Raw genomic sequence first — 17,434 nt, forward strand, 5'->3', positions numbered from 1 at the left:
ATGTCGTCCAAAATGGCTTGAAAATGGCTCACTATAGTATGGAGTCAAAAACTGCATGACACAATCACAGTGCAGTATGTGGTCAAAAACGGCATGGTACTATAAAAAGTGTGTGCATGTGTGTGTGTGTGTGTGTGTGTGTGTGCATGCGTGCACGTGCGTGCAGACATGCATGCGTGTGTGAATTCGTTGTGACTTCTCACCATTGTCTCCACCATATTAGTCTTGTTGTTCCTCAGTGTTTTGACGGTGTGGAAAACGTCCACGATGTTCTGCTGCTGGATCATCTCGTTGATGCTGCAGATGGCACAGAACGTTCCAGAACGCCCTCCGCCAGTACTGCAGAGGAGGAGGAAGAGAGAAGGAGCGGGAAAGAAAGAGGACACAAGACCTTCGTCATCAAACAACATTATCAACATGTTGATCATGCCATCATCACAGAAAAAGAAAGAAAATAAAGCTTGAAAGCATGACATAAGACAGATTACAGATTTAAGGAAGCAAAAAGGTAGACAAAAAAACATTTGTTCTTTTTAGTCAAGTTGGAGATGTTCGCTCCTGTCCTTTACAGAACAGCAGGATCTACTTTTTGACTTTTATCTCACTGGGTGCTCTGCTTTTTCAAATGTTCGTTATCATGGAAACAAAAATCATGTCCTTTCAGCACTTAAAACATGATCTTGAAGCCTATGAACTGTGAAAACCGCAACGACTTTCAATAAAACAGGTGATGACGGTGATGAAGTTATATGTGTTTGTTTGTTGTGACTGCATTTTAAGCGTACGTCCATCTTCAATTTTGTTTGCATGTCGGAAAAATGGTTTAACAACTTTTTCGACATCTTTCTTGTCGAACTGCAGCTTAAGAGTGAGTGAGCTTTATATCTGTTTTAGTAAATGTCAAAATTCTGACTGGTTGATTGCATTTCAGTCTATTTTAAAATAATGCAAATTACTGTACGGAGTACATACAGGTTCTGAGAAAAGGCAAAATGAGAAAAAGAATGACAGCAAGTGACAGATGGGAACATGCAGTAGAAAGAAACTTGTCACTGCATGGAGCAAAAAGAATGAGCTCCACTAATGGATTTTAAGACATTTGAACAGATTTCTTCACCTTAAACTAAAGTTTTTTTAGATTTTATACAGAAGGTAAGCTGCTATAATGGACAACTATGCAGTGATTTAACATATTTGTGCATTTCTATTTACTGTATATTCTGGTTTACTGGCTGTGTGGCCAGCAGGCGGTGCCCTGCCAATCAGCAGTCAGACCACCCACCATGAAAAGAGCTCCAGACTTTCCCGTCTCACCTGGTTCCAGCTGAATTCCTTCAGTATTCGGACTGAATAAAACATTTACGTACGGAGAGGTGGAGTGACAGCCATCACTGAAATCACCCACTGTCTACCTACTCTGCATTTTCAACGGCAGGACAGTTATGCTTTTCTCTCCCATAGGGATAGCTTTGATTTTCTCAGGTTAGTTGTCGACTTTTACAGATTTTATCAACAATCTTATCCTCTCTTAAGGCATTAAATATAATGCTATCAGAAGTGGTACAGAATAAAAATAATGGGAAATATTTGTTATTCAGAAAACTTGCCACAAAATGAATACTTGGAAGTCTTTTTTGCTCAGAACCTCTTAAAACACACTGACGCATCTCCCTCATGGACCAGTGTTTTTTGTGTGTGTGTCTATTTAAGAATGGCACACAGCGCCTGATGTCTTCATTACACTGAATTTTGATATAAATATCTGAGATCAAAACATAAAATGCAAAGGTATTTCTTAGTCACTCCTTTTCCAACATCATTGTCAAGGGATTATTTCTAGTTAAGGGGTGAAAAACACTGAGCAAATACATTTTACATCAATGCTGTCAGATATACCTTCTGGCTAAAATGCATTAATATTATGACCCTAACTCCTTAAGTTCATCCTGCAAACCCAACAACATCAAGACAGGTCAAGACTCAAGTGGTACTACTGACTATCAAGGCAACTGAATAACTTTCACAGTTGCTATAAAATTGTACAAGATATGTTTGGTAGCTTATTAACCTCAGTATCTGAGTGTCAACCAGCGAGTGCTTTCAATCAACATGAGTACCAGCTCATTTTAAAGAAAATGCCCTAAACATGCACTAAAGACACTAACTTTCATTTGCAAGCCATTTCTAACTTCCACAATTATCAACCTTGCACTATTAGCAAGCTTAACATCCCAAAGCTCATTAAGTATCACAACAGAGGGTGATCAGCTAAAAAATCATTGATTTACAGCACAAACATCAGCACCAGCTATAATCGTCTTGTTGTATGCATTAAATAAGATGGCTGTGAGCGATGGTTGACAGTTGCGTCACATCAGTTTTACGTAAGCTACAAAGCAGGGCTTCAGACTTGAGACACTAGAAAACTTGTGTTTATATTGTCAGAATTCAGCATGTTGGCCAATTCTGATTTTTCATTTCAAAGCCAATATCAGCCAATACCAATAACATGCTGATATTATCATGCATCCCTAAAAATAACGAAACAACAACAAAAGAAACACTTTTATCAGCTACAATCCAAACTGTAATTGTAGTCGAGTATATGCTCAGAAATTTGTTGCACCCTTATGATTGTCATATTTGAAACACAACAATTTCAGAAGTAAACCCTGTCCTGCACTCTAGATTTGTACAAAAATGTGACATCAATGTTTCAGGTAAAATACCTTCTGAGGAAGGAAAAAAAGAAAAAGTTTCTGGGAAGTTTGATGTTTGGCCAAGTGTATTATGAAATTCTCAGAACTTTAGATTAATGATAGTCGTGATAAGCGATGCTCTGGGACAAGATGGCGTAAATTTCTGCTATTCTCCTCTATCTAACATACATGTTTATATACACTGAGATAAATACAGCACAGACAGATTGCTGTGTTCAGCGTGCTGCTGCTGCTCTAACCGGTTCTCTCAGTGTGATTTGCCGAAAATGAGACATGTGCTCAGCATTAAAGACCCATCAGACTCCAACCTCCAGGACAAGTGAAGAGCAGAAAAAGAATCAATTTTCCCCAGCTACTGATTGAACCATCATGTTTCTCCTTATCTCTGGTATTACCCAGTCTGTGAAATCAATACCAGGGGCTGATTAGCCAGTGTAGCTGTCTTTAGCCAGAAGCAGAAAAGGCTTGCATCCCCTTCACTCACATTTACTGGAGGTGAGAATAATTGTCAGGTGAGCAGGTTGGGCGATTAACATCGAGGAATTTAGCCTTTATTTATGTGCCAGTATTTAAACTTTACATCATTTTTTTATTGTAAAATATTACACGCAAATATAACAACTTCAAAAACATGAATAATCATTCACTTCTAATGAAACCCTTTGAAACCTGAGTCATATGGCTTGATTTCTTTGAAAAATTGGAAAGAAGGCGATAAGCAACTCAAGAGGAAAAAGCCCAAAACTGAAAAAGTAAGTAAAAATGTATGAGAAAATTTTTCCTGTAATATTTTTTAACATATATATTCATAAAAAATATGAATGCAGTTTTCTGGGCATATATATATATATATATATATATAATATATACATTGTCACCTATTTCTTAATTTTTGGGCCAGTTTCTTGCCAGTTAGTTAATTATGTTTATCCCCCGTTTTCAAAAGAAATTAAAACATTTATTTCCGGTTTTGGAGGTTTTCATGCTATTGAAAGGTGTCTGAATGCAGCACAGGAAAGCGGATGTAGATCCAGGTGTTAAAGGGTTAAATGATGAATGATAATACTTGATTGCATACGGCACTTTAAGCAGTTACCTCCATGAAATCAATAGCTATGGGTATTGATTTGAGTTTGGGGTAGGTGATGTATCTCTGTCACTATTTATATTCCTGTTTGAACCATTGATTCTGTACATGAGCTTTTATAGTTAAGATCCACCAGTGATTTCATTTCTCAACATGTTGTAGCCTACAGTCTATAAGATAATCTTTATTAGTCCCACAGTGGGGAAATTTGCAAAAGATAAAGATAAAAGCAGCTTAGAAATAATTTAGAATGATATGATTTCTTTTACTGATCTTACAAACAAATGCATTAGAAACAAATGGGTTTTAAACCATAACAGCTTTTGTTTCAAACTCTGTCTTTAATACAAAACACACCGAAACCAAACTAAACCTCCCAGCATCTAGAAAACACAAATCAATGCCAATTCTGATTGGCCCAATGAGCTGTGACAGAGGAAGCTGATTGGATGAGCACCACTGATGCGCTTGAGGAAATGTTTGAAGAGTGTGTGTGTGTGTGTGTGTGTGTGTGTGTGTGTGTTGTTAGTGAGGTTCCCTGGAATCTCTCGTCTATAGATTTTACTGCCTCTGTTTCCCTCCCTCATTATCAGCTTCATTTGTTCTGCTCAGATAGGAACTGTGTGTGACTGTGCGGTGTTTGTGCACATGTGTGCAAACACAAAATCATATATACACACATGTGAAACAGGCTCTTCAAATATGCCTCCCATTTATAACGGCCAAGTCCCTCCCAAGCCACTTTTACCTGTCGCTATGTGTGTCCCCCTGTCCAAACCTGACCCAAACCTTGTTTTTTTAAGGTTTGATACTTATAGCACCTATATGGTTTTATTACGAACCTGTGTTTCAGTATGGTTTAATGACTTTTTATAACCTGTTGCTTATCTGCTTTTACGACCAAAACATACATCTGAAAAACTTAACAGTGTTGTCTCTTTCCAGTAATCATGATAATCTTCAGACCTTGTTATGAGCAGTTGCATGAAGAAACTTTTTTCTATCTCACACTGTCATGAGCACGTGCCTCTCATTTATAAGTAAATGTACACTTCCTCCTGTCCGCTAATACAGTTGACGGGTTTAGTTTGGTGGAAAGAAAACTGTTAATCTTGAATAACCAGGTCATGATTTCTGGAGAGAGAGCTTACTGTTGTTTTTCATAGTTTTCAAATGGAGAGAAGGCCAACATCTCATCTCGACCCATTTTGCCCGTGGGTCGAATCTGAGTATCTGCTTTTAACTGTTTTACTGGCGAAGGCTGTTTATTGTATGTACAAAAGTATGTATATGGTTACTCGATGAGTCATAGCTAAACGGAAAGCTGGATACGATGTAAAGACTTGTGAGATGGAGCCTCAGATAAGACACATCATAGCTATCTTTAGAAATGAGCCAGGTTGACACTGGCATTAAACTATCAGTGGGTATAAACAGTCCGTTTGGCTTCCGCCTCTCAGACGCACCAGAACTGAGATAAATGTTGTGTTTAGGCCATCTGTATGTTTGACAGATCAGGGAGGGAAAATAAAGCATGAACCAACAAGCCAACACAGAAGAATGGATGAGTCTAGAAATACCACATATTTTATATACCATCTTAAAGCTGTGTGTGTGTGTGTGTGTGTGTGTGTGTGTGTGTGTGTGTGTGTGTGTGGTTCTATGAAAGTGTGGCTGAAGCGAACATTTGTTCTGTCTTAAATGCATGTGTTTTTTTATTGAGAGTGTGCTTTATCATTGTTAAGACAATCTCAACATCTCTCACTTTTGTTTTCTTACACAAACACACACACACACACACACACACACACACACACAGGGCACATTTGTCTCTCTTTGATTTTGTGTTGATCAGTCATCCCAGAGAGCAGCACTTTTTTCAGTCCTCCTCTCACCTGCTTCCTACCATTTTATCACAAGTTATGGAGTGTGTTCAGCTACGTGTGTGTGTGTGTGTGTGTGTGTGTGTGTGAGAGGGAGAGAGCATTAAACTTACAGGCAATGTACCACCGTCCTGCCGTCTCCTCCGTCGTACTGCTCCTGCCACTTAGCCAGCCTTCGGACCAACTGGAGGATCGAGCGTTTGGAGAGAGGCGTGTCCCTGTAAGCCGGCCAGCCGATGAACTGAAAGTGCTGCACCAGGCGATAACCGTCTTGTGGCTGAGGAGAGAAAATTAGGAATTTGTTTTATTACCTCAGTTGTCATCACCGCAATCCAAAAGAACTGAAACCTTTTTAAATACTTCATTATGTATAACACTTTAAAATAATGTGCTGTACTTTAGATGACATGGCATCTAGAATGCCTCATTCATGCCCAACGTTAAATTCATACACAAAAAGGCACACTCGCCTGCTGTGTACACAGCTCTGGTCTACTGGCAATCGGAAGAACTCAACCACCTATTGTTAGCTGTTTAAAAAAACCTGCATATGTACCCTTATTTTGGCGGACAAAGGGTATTAATATGACTATCGTGAAAGACATGAGTGTAGGCTGAAGTTTGCTTTTTGGTAAACAAGTAAAAGAAGGAAGGAAGGACTTTTCCTCTCTTATCACCAGAAACTAATTGCTTCATCAAAACTGTGTACTTTCCGGTTTTGTGGCACATCCAGCAGGTTTCTGGACAAATAAGATATCAAACACATTGCAGCTGCAGGCAAAAGCTACCAGTCTTCTCAGTGGTGGTCTCATTTGGTAATGATACACTAAACTGACGAACAAAACACTTCTCGTGTGCTCGCACTCTGTTGTGCTCCAATTAGTTCTTGTTTCTTAACCAAATGGCTTTTGAAAAGAACTCGGATTGGACTCAACAAAGACGACGTCTCATAATGTTTAATTCGATTTCATGGCAGACAAAATGTTTTCAGCCGCGTGGCCCGAGGCGGTTGGCATCCACCAGCTAAAATACCAAAACCCGCCATCACTGTCATACTGATTTACTGCTGGGCTTGCGACACACGCAGAGGCACATTGACATTTACACACACACACAACCCGAAACAGCTGATTCTTCCACTTCCTTCCTATCCCGCCCGCCTGCTTCTCCTTCCCTTTATCTGTCCACTTTCTCCTTCCAATCAAGTCTTATTTTTTTCACTGCCTCGCTCACCTTTCCTTCACTTACTCTACTTTTCTTTCCCTTTTTGTTTCTTTCTATACTCCCTTTTCTCTATCTCAGACCTTTTTCCCGTCCCGTTCTTTCACTTCCTCCCTCTTCATTTGATGGCTTAGTGGTTGGTGGTACAGACTCAGCTAGGTAGGAGCTGCTCTCTCAGTGTGAGATGTGCTGTTGTGGCGATGATATGAGCCATTTCACGCTAGACTGGTGATGTGTTTGAGAGGGAGAGAGGGGGAGAATATAGAGAGTGAGGTAGTGGGGAGTTCACTATGCGCTATAGGAGCATGCAGACGATAGGCCACCGTGAGCTGTCCCGTCATGGATGGGTGAGAAAATGAGATGAGAGGGGAGTAACAAGAGAAGGCAAGAGGGGCAGAAATCAAGGAAAAGGGCAGACGAAAGGGGAAGTGAAGGGAAAGGAGAGGTGAGAGAAGACAAGAGGAGGAAACAGGAGACAAGGGGAGAGGACGTTTTTCAAAATGTTCTGTTGTTATAGCACCACCTCCCACCACACTGCCATTTTCTCTACGGCGCTCTCACTAAAAGCAGGCTCAGTTAGCCCGGCTGCTGTAGTGGTGTGGTGGGTTTGCTAAGGCATCCTGTTGCCAGATTCTCAGGGGGAAGTAAAGGTCACATGAAATGAAAAATGCCTTTTATGTGTTGTTACATTGTGTTCCTGGGTGTAGTGCTCCACTATCTATTGCTATGTGTCAAATATAGGTCAAGAAATGCATTTTTTGAGTATTTTTATCTGTAGCGTGGAAAGATTAAAGCCATAGTAGGTATTATTTTAAGCGAATATGACAAGAAGTTATTTTTATAAATGTCACTGTATCAAGACAGTAGTACATGAGGCAAATACAGGGTTCATACACATATACATTTCCATGACTTTAAGGCAATTTTTTCAAGCCAATTCAGTCTCTGAAACAACAAATGATATTTGATATTACACTGAATAGTTAAATGGGGGCTTTATTATTTATGAGAGGGGAGGGGGTAAGGCAAAATGGGAGGAATTATGTTTTTTTAATTATTATTATTTTTGCTAAGGAGAGGGACACGCAACTTTATATGGCTGTTTGTTTTTTACTGCTGATTTGGGCCATTTCTTTCCTTAGACATCGGTGGTGATTTTTAAAGACAAAAACGTGTGGGGGGGGGGTTCAAGATTTTAAAAAATGTATTTTTTTCTTTAAAACTTTTTGGGTTTTTTTTTAATGAAAACATGCCATGTTGTCTTAAAAATCTCAAAGAATTACATCATTTATCACAGTCAAAAATCGTATAAAAAGAAATTATAGTTGGATTTTCAAATTTTCAGCAGCCCTTGAACATGTCATTTGTTATTATAAGGGTTTCTAAAACAAAATTCAATGATTTTTCCAGAACATTCAGGGTGTATTTGATTTTTTTTTCCAGGGCTGGAAAATGCTATTTAAATATTTCATGACTTTTTCAGTTTTTTTTGACAAATGGTATGAAACTGTGAAGGATTTGAGTCTGTGATTACCCGGGCCATGTTGCAGATCCTGAAGATTCGGTTGATGATGTCCTCATCGATGTCTGCCGATATGAATTCGACTTGAATGGGACCGTAGCAGCACGAACTCTTTTCTGGCCAGTACTGCATACATAACTAGAAGACAGAAAAGAGAGCAAAACAGGGAGGAGAGAGACAGAATGAAGAGAAGAGACAGGGAGAAAAATGACCAGATTTAACAAGTACATATAAAAGGACGGTACAAGTAATAATTGAAAAATGTTTCCACAAAAACCCTTGTATGAATTCATTGATTATGAACATTATCACCTCCGTGGCTGGATCTAAATTAATTTTTCATTTTTTTTGTACTTCCACACTACGGCCTGATAAGAGTCATCTACATGTGGATAACATCACTGCACAGGATCAAAATGACATCAAGCAGACTTGCTGGAAAATAACACGTGGAAACAGGACTGTAATTTCACCTAATTTTCACACCTGCCAGACACACGAGATAAAAAATGTCATGTATCTTTTTTTAAACCAGTTTTCTTTCCCCTGTGTGAGCTGGGAATCCACAGCTAATTTCAAACCAACACTGGGGGAGATAAGGTAACTAAATCTGTGTCAGTCAATGTTGATTACATGATTTTATGTGTCGCTACAGGTTTGTGTTGCAGTTTCCCTTCCTGTGCGGCTTGCCTAGAATTGAATTTTGTTAATGACAATATACCAACACTGACTGAATGCCCTAATTGTACGTATTTTTGTTTTTTGCTTTTTGTTATTTTAGATCCTTAAATTCCTTCATCAGTTAATTTTGTCTGTCATAAGTTTATTTGTTTTCTTTTCAAGAATTTATCTGTTTTATTTAATGAATTCATCTGTTTTCTTCCATGAATGTATCTGTTTTCTTTTATCAGTCTATCTGTTTTCTCTCATGATGTTTTGTGTTTTCTTTCATGAACTTTTCTGTTTTCTTTCATGAGTGTATCTGTTTAGTCTTCTTGGCTTATTATTGCCATGCTATGACTTTATGTCGGTGGGCTTTCTTCTCTTTTCATTGTTATGTCTACTTGTAGTGCTTAGACTATTACTAGTTATTATTTTTCTTTTCTTTTCATTTAGGTGGCAGATTCAGTTGTCTGTACTTTCGTTTATGTCTGTACTGTTTTTATGTTTTAAGTTGTCTGTCGTTTATTTCATGTTTGTACTGTATTTCAATGTGCAGGACTAGACATTCTTTAATAAACAATAAACAAAATGTTGAAATCAGTTTAGTATTTTATATTATTTATATTTGTATAGGAGTATTTTTACAAGTAAAATAAATTGCTGAATCATAGAATTAATAAGCAATTAGTTTCTCTTCTTTCTGAATTGAATGGATTAGGGTCAGAGGTATGATTAATATTCCAAGGCCTGTCAATACACATTTATAGGAATAGTCTGGGGGGGTATTGATCAGGCCCTGTGATGTTACAGTCGTGTCAGAGCCTGGTTTTCTTGTTCTTTTCTGAAACTAAGTTAGACACAAGCAGGCAAAACAAATAGAAAATGCACAGTATCAGTGTGTTTATACCTGCGCTGCATCCATCTCGTTGAGCATAACAATGGAGGAGCAGTTGTAGTCGAACACCAGCCTCCAGAAGTCGCCCATGGTGTTTGGCAAAGGATGCTGGGTAACAATGAAGGCCGCTGGCTGTTTGTGGCTCTGGAGTGTTGAGATGGACCACAAATAAATAACAAGCACAACATAAACAGACAAGGGAGATGAGCAATGCTAATAGACCGAGGCGTCTCTGCAGCAATGGAAAGTAAAAAATCTAAACTCTAACATTATAAAGTAGAACTGGTGCCTCGCGGTTGTTTGCCTCCTCCAACCAGCCAAGCTGCAGTTCACATACATGTCTGTCCAGGCTTATGTAATACTGTATGTGTACTGGAGACTTTGAGGGAATTTCAGAAAAGGTATTATGTTTATTTTTTTGGTGACATGGATGCTTCACACACATCTGCAACCTGGAAGCACAAAACATCTGTACGATCAACACATTTAAGATGGACACCCAAGATTAGTGCCACCAATTCAGTATCTGACCAGATGTCTTCCCTTCTGTTCCTGAGTTTTTTTTACTTTAAATAACAGGGTTCATTTGCATTTTTACCAATAAAGGTCCATGACTTTTCCATGACTTTAAGGCGAATTTTAAAGACCATACATGCTCAGACAAAATTTAGTGATTTTTTTTATTTTTTTATTTTTTTTTTTTTAAGTTTTGGTTATTTTTAAAGAAACAGGCCCGTGGGTTTGAAAGGTATGTTTCCTTAAAAGAAACAAAAATGATACCATATATTACAGCCAGAACACATATATACAGATTTGTGAAAGAAAATTCCATGACTTTTCCAAAACTTTCAGGGTATTTTTAGTTTTCCAAACTGCTATTTGGAAACTCTGTGACTTTTCCATGTTTTTCACCACTGTAAAATCCCTGAAATACTGGCCAGAAAAGTGTCTTTGCAAGAATGAAGAATGCAATGTAACTGTGAGTCTGCCCTTTGAGATTTTGGATAAAAAATGACATAATTTCTGTTAAATTTTGTCAAAGATTGCATATGAATTCATGTATTATGTCCTTAAAATGTTAATTGAGGTCACGGTGACTTTTACTTTTGACCACCAAATTCTGATCAGTTCTTTCTTGAGTCGTTGGTGCCCTGTTTGAGGAAAGAGATGGACGCATGGACAGACAACTCCAAAGTATAATGGCTCCAGCCACAGCTTTCACTGTTGCAGCAACATAAACACACACTCACAACTCAAAATATACACTTACGTCCATTAATGCAGCATTGATGTAATTGGAGCTCTCTCCGTCCACAGATATGAGGAAAGGCAGGCATCGGTCTGCTGATAAAACGTCCATACTGCGGTTCTTGTCGTGGTTCCTCGGTAGCAATCCCACGCTGCAGTCCTCTGGACGGACTCTTGGGGTCACTATGTTCAGAGTCTGATCAACGGAAAAATTGCTCATTATTTTTTACTTTAGTCCTCTGTAAATAAAGCATACTTGTTATCTAAGCTTATAAAACAACATTGTTTGGACCAGAATATGAATCAGATTAGAGCTGGGCGATGTGGAGAAAATCAAATAACACGATACTTTTGCACAAATACCTTGATGTCAATACTGCAACATTATAAGGTTATATTATATTGTAAGGCTGACGATTATATTGTAAGGTTGACTTTCTGTGCTTTCTCAAAAAATCAACAGTAAGATTTTTGATGAATAGAACAGCGACAATAGTCTTCTAAGCTCTGAAAATCACATCACTTTTCTGTAATGAAGCCTTTAAAACCAAGAAAATAATAATTACCATACAAAAACCTAAAACTGTCAGTCTGCCCTGCCTCTCTCCTGCTGCTGAGGGATTTTGTCCACCGCCCGCACCCCCACCTCTCTTTCCACCCAGCCACTCCACCTCATCAGCCTCATCACCTCCACTTGGTGCTCCAAGATGCTCTTCATCTCTAGTCAAGCCAGTATTTAAGCAGCCTCACTCAACTCACTCAATGCCAGATTGTCTTCGCTTCCATGCCTGACCTTCCAGTACTCACTCTCGGACTGTTTTCCTGGTAGCGACTTGGCTCGCCTCTGAACACCTCTCTTTGTCTCTGCCCCGGTAAACCTAACAGCCTTCTGTTTCTGAACACAAGTTTTTCCTGTTTACTTCCTGGTTTTTGTCTGCCTGTGGCTGTGCGGTGTTCTACTGCTTCGGCTCCGTCGAGAGAGATTGCCATACTTCCGGCCGTCTTCAGAGCCTCCCGCCAAGCAAAACATCACCTCCATGTAAGTATCGTTGGTGTTTATTGTTCTGATGGTACATCGATTCTCCGCCTGTTGATCCCGCTGCCTGCTCCTACTGGATTCATCTGCTCTGCTTCCTGCCTGCCTGCCTGACCCAACTCTGCTTCCTCCTTGACCATGAGCTCTGCCTGCCCCTCTCTGGACTCCCCACTTCTCCCACAAGCTCCCTGCTGTAAGTGTTTCTGCAACCTTACATTCACCTGCCAGTCCTCTCCACGTCTACAATTTCCTCACTCGAACTCTGAACTATCACCTGTGAACGTGAGCTCACCCCAGTCTCTCTTCGAACTCTGCTCCACCCCAGAACTGATGCTTGTCTCTACTTCCCTGCAACCTGATTATACTGTCCTGTGCTCCATTCAACCTGCCAAAAGCTTTAATAAAAGTCATTACCAACTACTCGCCTGCTCTGTTGTGCTGCAATTGGGTCCTACCACACCCCGTTACAAACAACAATATCTAGTCTTATATCACAACATCCATATAACCTTCAGTACAATCATCATCAATTGGACCTAAACTGGCCTAGGCGTTCTGCACATGCTCTATAGTCCCTGAGCCGGGCTTTGTTGTTGGACCTTTGTTGTTGTTTGGTCGGCCTTGATGTAATAGGTCAAGCGGAAGAAGGCCCAACAGCAGCTAGCTGACAGGTGGCATTTCACTACCTAACATAGTCAATAAATCAATTTCTCCTAAGTGATTGTATACAGGGAAGACAGTAGTCAAATTAAGTGGCCTAATCGAACTATAACCATAGCTCCACTTAACTGTAAACATACTGATTGATTTATTGCCCGGCCCTAAACAGTTTGTCCATAGTCACATGATTCAGACCCAATTGGGTACAAAAAAGTGGGCCCAAAAAAATGTGTGTGCTCACCTGGAACTCATCTTTAATTTGGCTGGAGTTGGTTTGTGGATCCAGTCTGCTGATGTTGTAGTAAATGGCTCTGAACTCACACACTGGTATGGCTGTATTCCCACATAGACAGGCCTCCAAGATGGCATCGTGAACAAACACGTACTGCTCCTGCGACAGGAGCAAAAGCAGTTGTTGAAAGAAATGCTGGAGTCCAAATTTCTTTTACAGAATAAAAGGAACAAATCTCTGGTCTTGAGTAAACAGAAGACATGACTGTAGTTTCTGAGTGTGGCTGTGAGCATCGACACCTCTGGGACAGAGGAAGCATCATCTCCTGCCTTTTCAAGTCTCCGACAAGCTCAAACACTCCGCTGTGAACACAGGTTTTGTTTGCTTTGTGTTTGTGCGTGTGTGAATTCATTATTTGTGTGCTTGTGCTCTCTCGGTAGCCCAAAAGTGAATTAATAGGGAGTAGTGCCCTGCAGTGTTTCTGTGCTCTGGATCAAGTGTGCTCTTTGTGCTCCAACTAGCTGGCTGGTAAAAGCATCAGCCACCATGAGCCACAGCAGCCACTGTGCATGTTAATTTACCTCCCTCTCTTTCTCTCACACTATCTTTCCAATTTATCTCCACTCCACTCACTTTTTATTTCTCTTTCTCCCATTTCTTTCTCTTGTTTCCTCTCACACTTGTGTTTGTCTGCTGTCTCTCGCTTTTTCAATTTGCTTCTCTCTTTATCTATCTCTCTCCCTCTCTCTCTCTCTGTCGAATGTTAATTGTTGCCCTTGGAGCAGGGAGGAGAGTTTTAAAAGCATCCCTGAAATGTCCTCTCCTGGCCATTACCTACTCTAGTGACACACACACACACACACACACACAAACACACACACATGCAAAAAAATACACCCTAACCCACATGCAAGCACTCATTTACACACACACACAGACATACACACACACACACACACACACATCTTTCCCCTGTGCCTTTTAAAAGATTAATTGCTTTGTGTTGTGCCGTGCAGGATTATAATAGCGTCAAGCGGCTTCAACACTGACACAAATTGCTCCCACACATATTCAAAAGGCAGGGCAGGATGCATTTAGCTTGGTTTCAAGTGCACGAGCACACACACACACACACAGACACACACATACACATACACATACAAATACCACTGCTGTCATATGAAAACACTCAAAGTGATGCCCTGGGTAACTTTTCTGAACCTAGCACTTCTAAAACCCATTCAAAAGTCAATTTCAGGCTGCGAGCTTGAGCTGTCAGTCTGAAAATGAGGCTGTTTTTTTTCTTTATTCCTGGCAAAGTTGACTTTCTGGATATGCAAGGTTTTCATCAGTAGTACAAATGAAATGCAGAGGCGGGATGGATTAGGTCGGCTTAAGGTAGCTTAGAGAAGAAATTAATGCTTCTGTTCCAAAATGAAACACCAAACATTTGGAGACACTTTAAAAGTGATTGATAGTACAAAATTAGAACAAATTATGACAGCGTGTGGAGGGTTGGAAGTAACCCTGGTCCTCAGCTGACAAAAAGAAAACCTTTTAGGAAATATATCCTCCATGTTTACCAGGTTTTTTTAAAAATATATATACAGTATTGAAAAAAAAATGGATTCAGACCGGATTACAACTGAATCTTTAAATATAACTTAGGGACTGTTCGTTATTAATGCCTCAGCTGACAAAAAGAAAACCTTTTGGAGGCATATCGAATTCCTTTTTTTTTACACAGCTTTAAAATTATGTATCTTGTATTTATTTTACTGTCGATTTTTAAAGAAAACATGCCTTTCAAGCAAAACAAAAAAAAAAAAAATAAAAAGAAAAACAAAAAAAAAAATCAAAAAAAAAAAAAACAACAAAAAAAAAAAAAAAAAAATCAAAAAAAAAAAAAACAAAATCAAAACAAAAAAAAAAAAAAAAAAAAAAAATTCAAGAAAAAAAAAAAAATAAAAAAAAAAAACAAAAAAAAAAAAAAACAAAAAAAAAAAAAAAAAAAAAAAAAAAAAAAAAAAAAAATCACCAAAACAATCAAAATAAACAAAATACAAAAAAATAAAAAAAAAAAAAGAAAAGTAATCAAAAAAAGAACAAAAAAAAGGAATCAAAAAAGCCAAAAATTCAAAAAAAAAAAAAAGGAACAAAGAAAAATCAAAAAAAACAAAAAAGAAGAAAAAAAGGGACAAAAAAAAAAAAAAAAAATAAAAACAAACAATTCAAAAAATCCAAATTCAAAAATCAAAAATCAAAAATATCATAAAAATCAAAAAAAAAACAAAAAAAAAAACAAAAAAAAAAAAATTCAATCAAAAGTTTCAAAAAAAAAGACAAATAACAACAAAAAAAAAAAAGACAAAACTCAAAAAAATAAAACAAAAAAAAAAAAAAAATAAGAAAAAAAACACACAAAAAAAGTTAAAAAAAAAAACAAAAAAAAAAAAAAAAAAAAAATTAACAACAAAAAAAAAAAAAAAAAAAAAAAGTTCAAAAAAAAAATAAAAAAAATCAACAAAATCAAAAAAAAAACAAATAAATCAAAAAAAAAAACAAAAAAAAAAAAAAATTCCAAAAAAAAAAACAAAACAATCAAAAAAATCAAAAACACAAAAAAAAGAATCATATAACTTAGGGACTGTTCGTTATTAATGAGAGGGGAGAGGGTGATGCAAAAAGGGGGAGGCATATCGAATTCCTTTTTTTTTTACACAGCTTTAAAATTATGTATCTTGTATTTATTTTACTGTCGATTTTTAAAGAAAACATGCCTTTCAAACCCGAGACCACACAGGTCTGGAAGGCATGTTTTCCTAAATATATATTTATTTAAAAAAAAGGTCTGCATCTTTGAAGAAAAAGATTTACGACTTTTAAAGAAAAATCTTGGGCTTTTTTTTCTATGAAAAAAAGATTTTTGAATAAGTTTCTGTTAAAAATCATCTCAAATTACAGCATTTATCAGTCTGTAGCTGTAAAAACTGAAATCATTGTTGGATTTTCAAATTTCCAAGGAGATTCCATGTCTTTTCCAAAACTTTCAGGGTGTTTTTAGTTTTAGTTCCAGTCCTGGAAATTTCTATTTGCCAATATCATGACTATTGCAGGTTTCTCATGCTTCTACAAGCCCTGCTTTAAGGATACTATACAATAAACCTAAAGAAATCAAGTGAAAAACTGATCTAATTTTGGACTCCGCTTGACCTGCTGGTGCACATCGGTCTGATGATTAAGCTCAAACAGTTCTAGCAACCAATGCCAAGTACTAGTTAGCCTGAGTGAGCTCAGTTGGGGGAATTCATCTGATGAATTGGTGACTGGTCAGTTCTACATCAAATGAAAAAAAAAACTGAAAAAACAAAAGCAATTTAACAGTATGCAACTATTTGAAAAACTTCAAAAGCAATGCAATGACAGATTAAAAATGTATATCCTTTTTTTGTGTGTATTCGTGTGCATGTATGGATCTCATACCATATTCCTTGCCATAAGCTGAGCTTTGGGCTGCCACATGCACACACTGACACAAAGAATCTTAAAACTGTTTGTCCTTCAATGTGTGTCTGTTTGCTTTAAGCTTGTGAGAGTACTGTGTGTGTCTGTGTGTGCGTGTGTTTGCACTGGTGTCATCTATTATTCAGGGAATGTTTAATATTGATAAGCTGATTGGAATGGATGATATCAGAGTCTGAGAAGTTCTGAGACACTGAGTCTGTCTTTTTATGCCCCTGTTGCTCAAAATCCAACTACATGTACGAATGGACAGAAACAGACAGAAAGATAGAGCTAATGAAGCTAACTGAGCTTAATGTTTTTGACCCCCACAAACTAGCATTTAGTGGAATATATTTGGATGTATAAGAGATCAAGATAGTGTAAACCATTTGGTGTGTTTCCAGTTTTCAAGTATAAGCTTTTCATTGTCAACCTTCTTTTTAAGTTTAACACTTCTTATGAATAATCATTAGCACTGATGATTTCTTCTCACTTAAACTGAACCTTTGCTCAGTCCTGCTACTTGACTTTGACTGACCAATCATAGCTCACAGCTCCAACAACTTCACAGCTCTGCTCCATAAACTCTCACACAATCATGTCAGATTGGTTTTGTGGCTTTGGAGCGAAACATTGTGGCAGGGGCACATGTAATAATCCTACTCATTACATGGAGAGGCTGAAAGAAGGTAAGCATTTGTTTTCCGTACCAAAACAAGATCAAACCCTGTAATGTGTAGAGATTGGCTAGCGAGCTCGATAC

General features: G+C 38.0%; 1 protein-coding gene across 1 annotated transcript in view; it reads right to left on the reverse strand.

Moving 5' to 3' along the window:
• The window catches only part of ptprt (protein tyrosine phosphatase receptor type T), a 436,976-nt gene that overhangs the window by 13,242 nt on the left and 406,300 nt on the right, over positions 1-17,434 (reverse strand). Inside the window, exons 32-37 of the mRNA XM_042510188.1 lie at positions 13,177-13,326; positions 11,262-11,435; positions 10,004-10,135; positions 8,446-8,571; positions 5,804-5,967; positions 204-339 (exon numbers count right to left, since the gene is read on the reverse strand). Coding sequence (XP_042366122.1) covers positions 204-339; positions 5,804-5,967; positions 8,446-8,571; positions 10,004-10,135; positions 11,262-11,435; positions 13,177-13,326 — 882 coding nt within the window. The remainder of the gene's footprint in view (positions 1-203; positions 340-5,803; positions 5,968-8,445; positions 8,572-10,003; positions 10,136-11,261; positions 11,436-13,176; positions 13,327-17,434) is intronic.

Source organism: Plectropomus leopardus, chromosome 2 (assembly GCF_008729295.1).
Source record: "Plectropomus leopardus isolate mb chromosome 2, YSFRI_Pleo_2.0, whole genome shotgun sequence".
In the NCBI taxonomy this organism is placed as follows: domain Eukaryota; kingdom Metazoa; phylum Chordata; class Actinopteri; order Perciformes; family Serranidae; genus Plectropomus; species Plectropomus leopardus.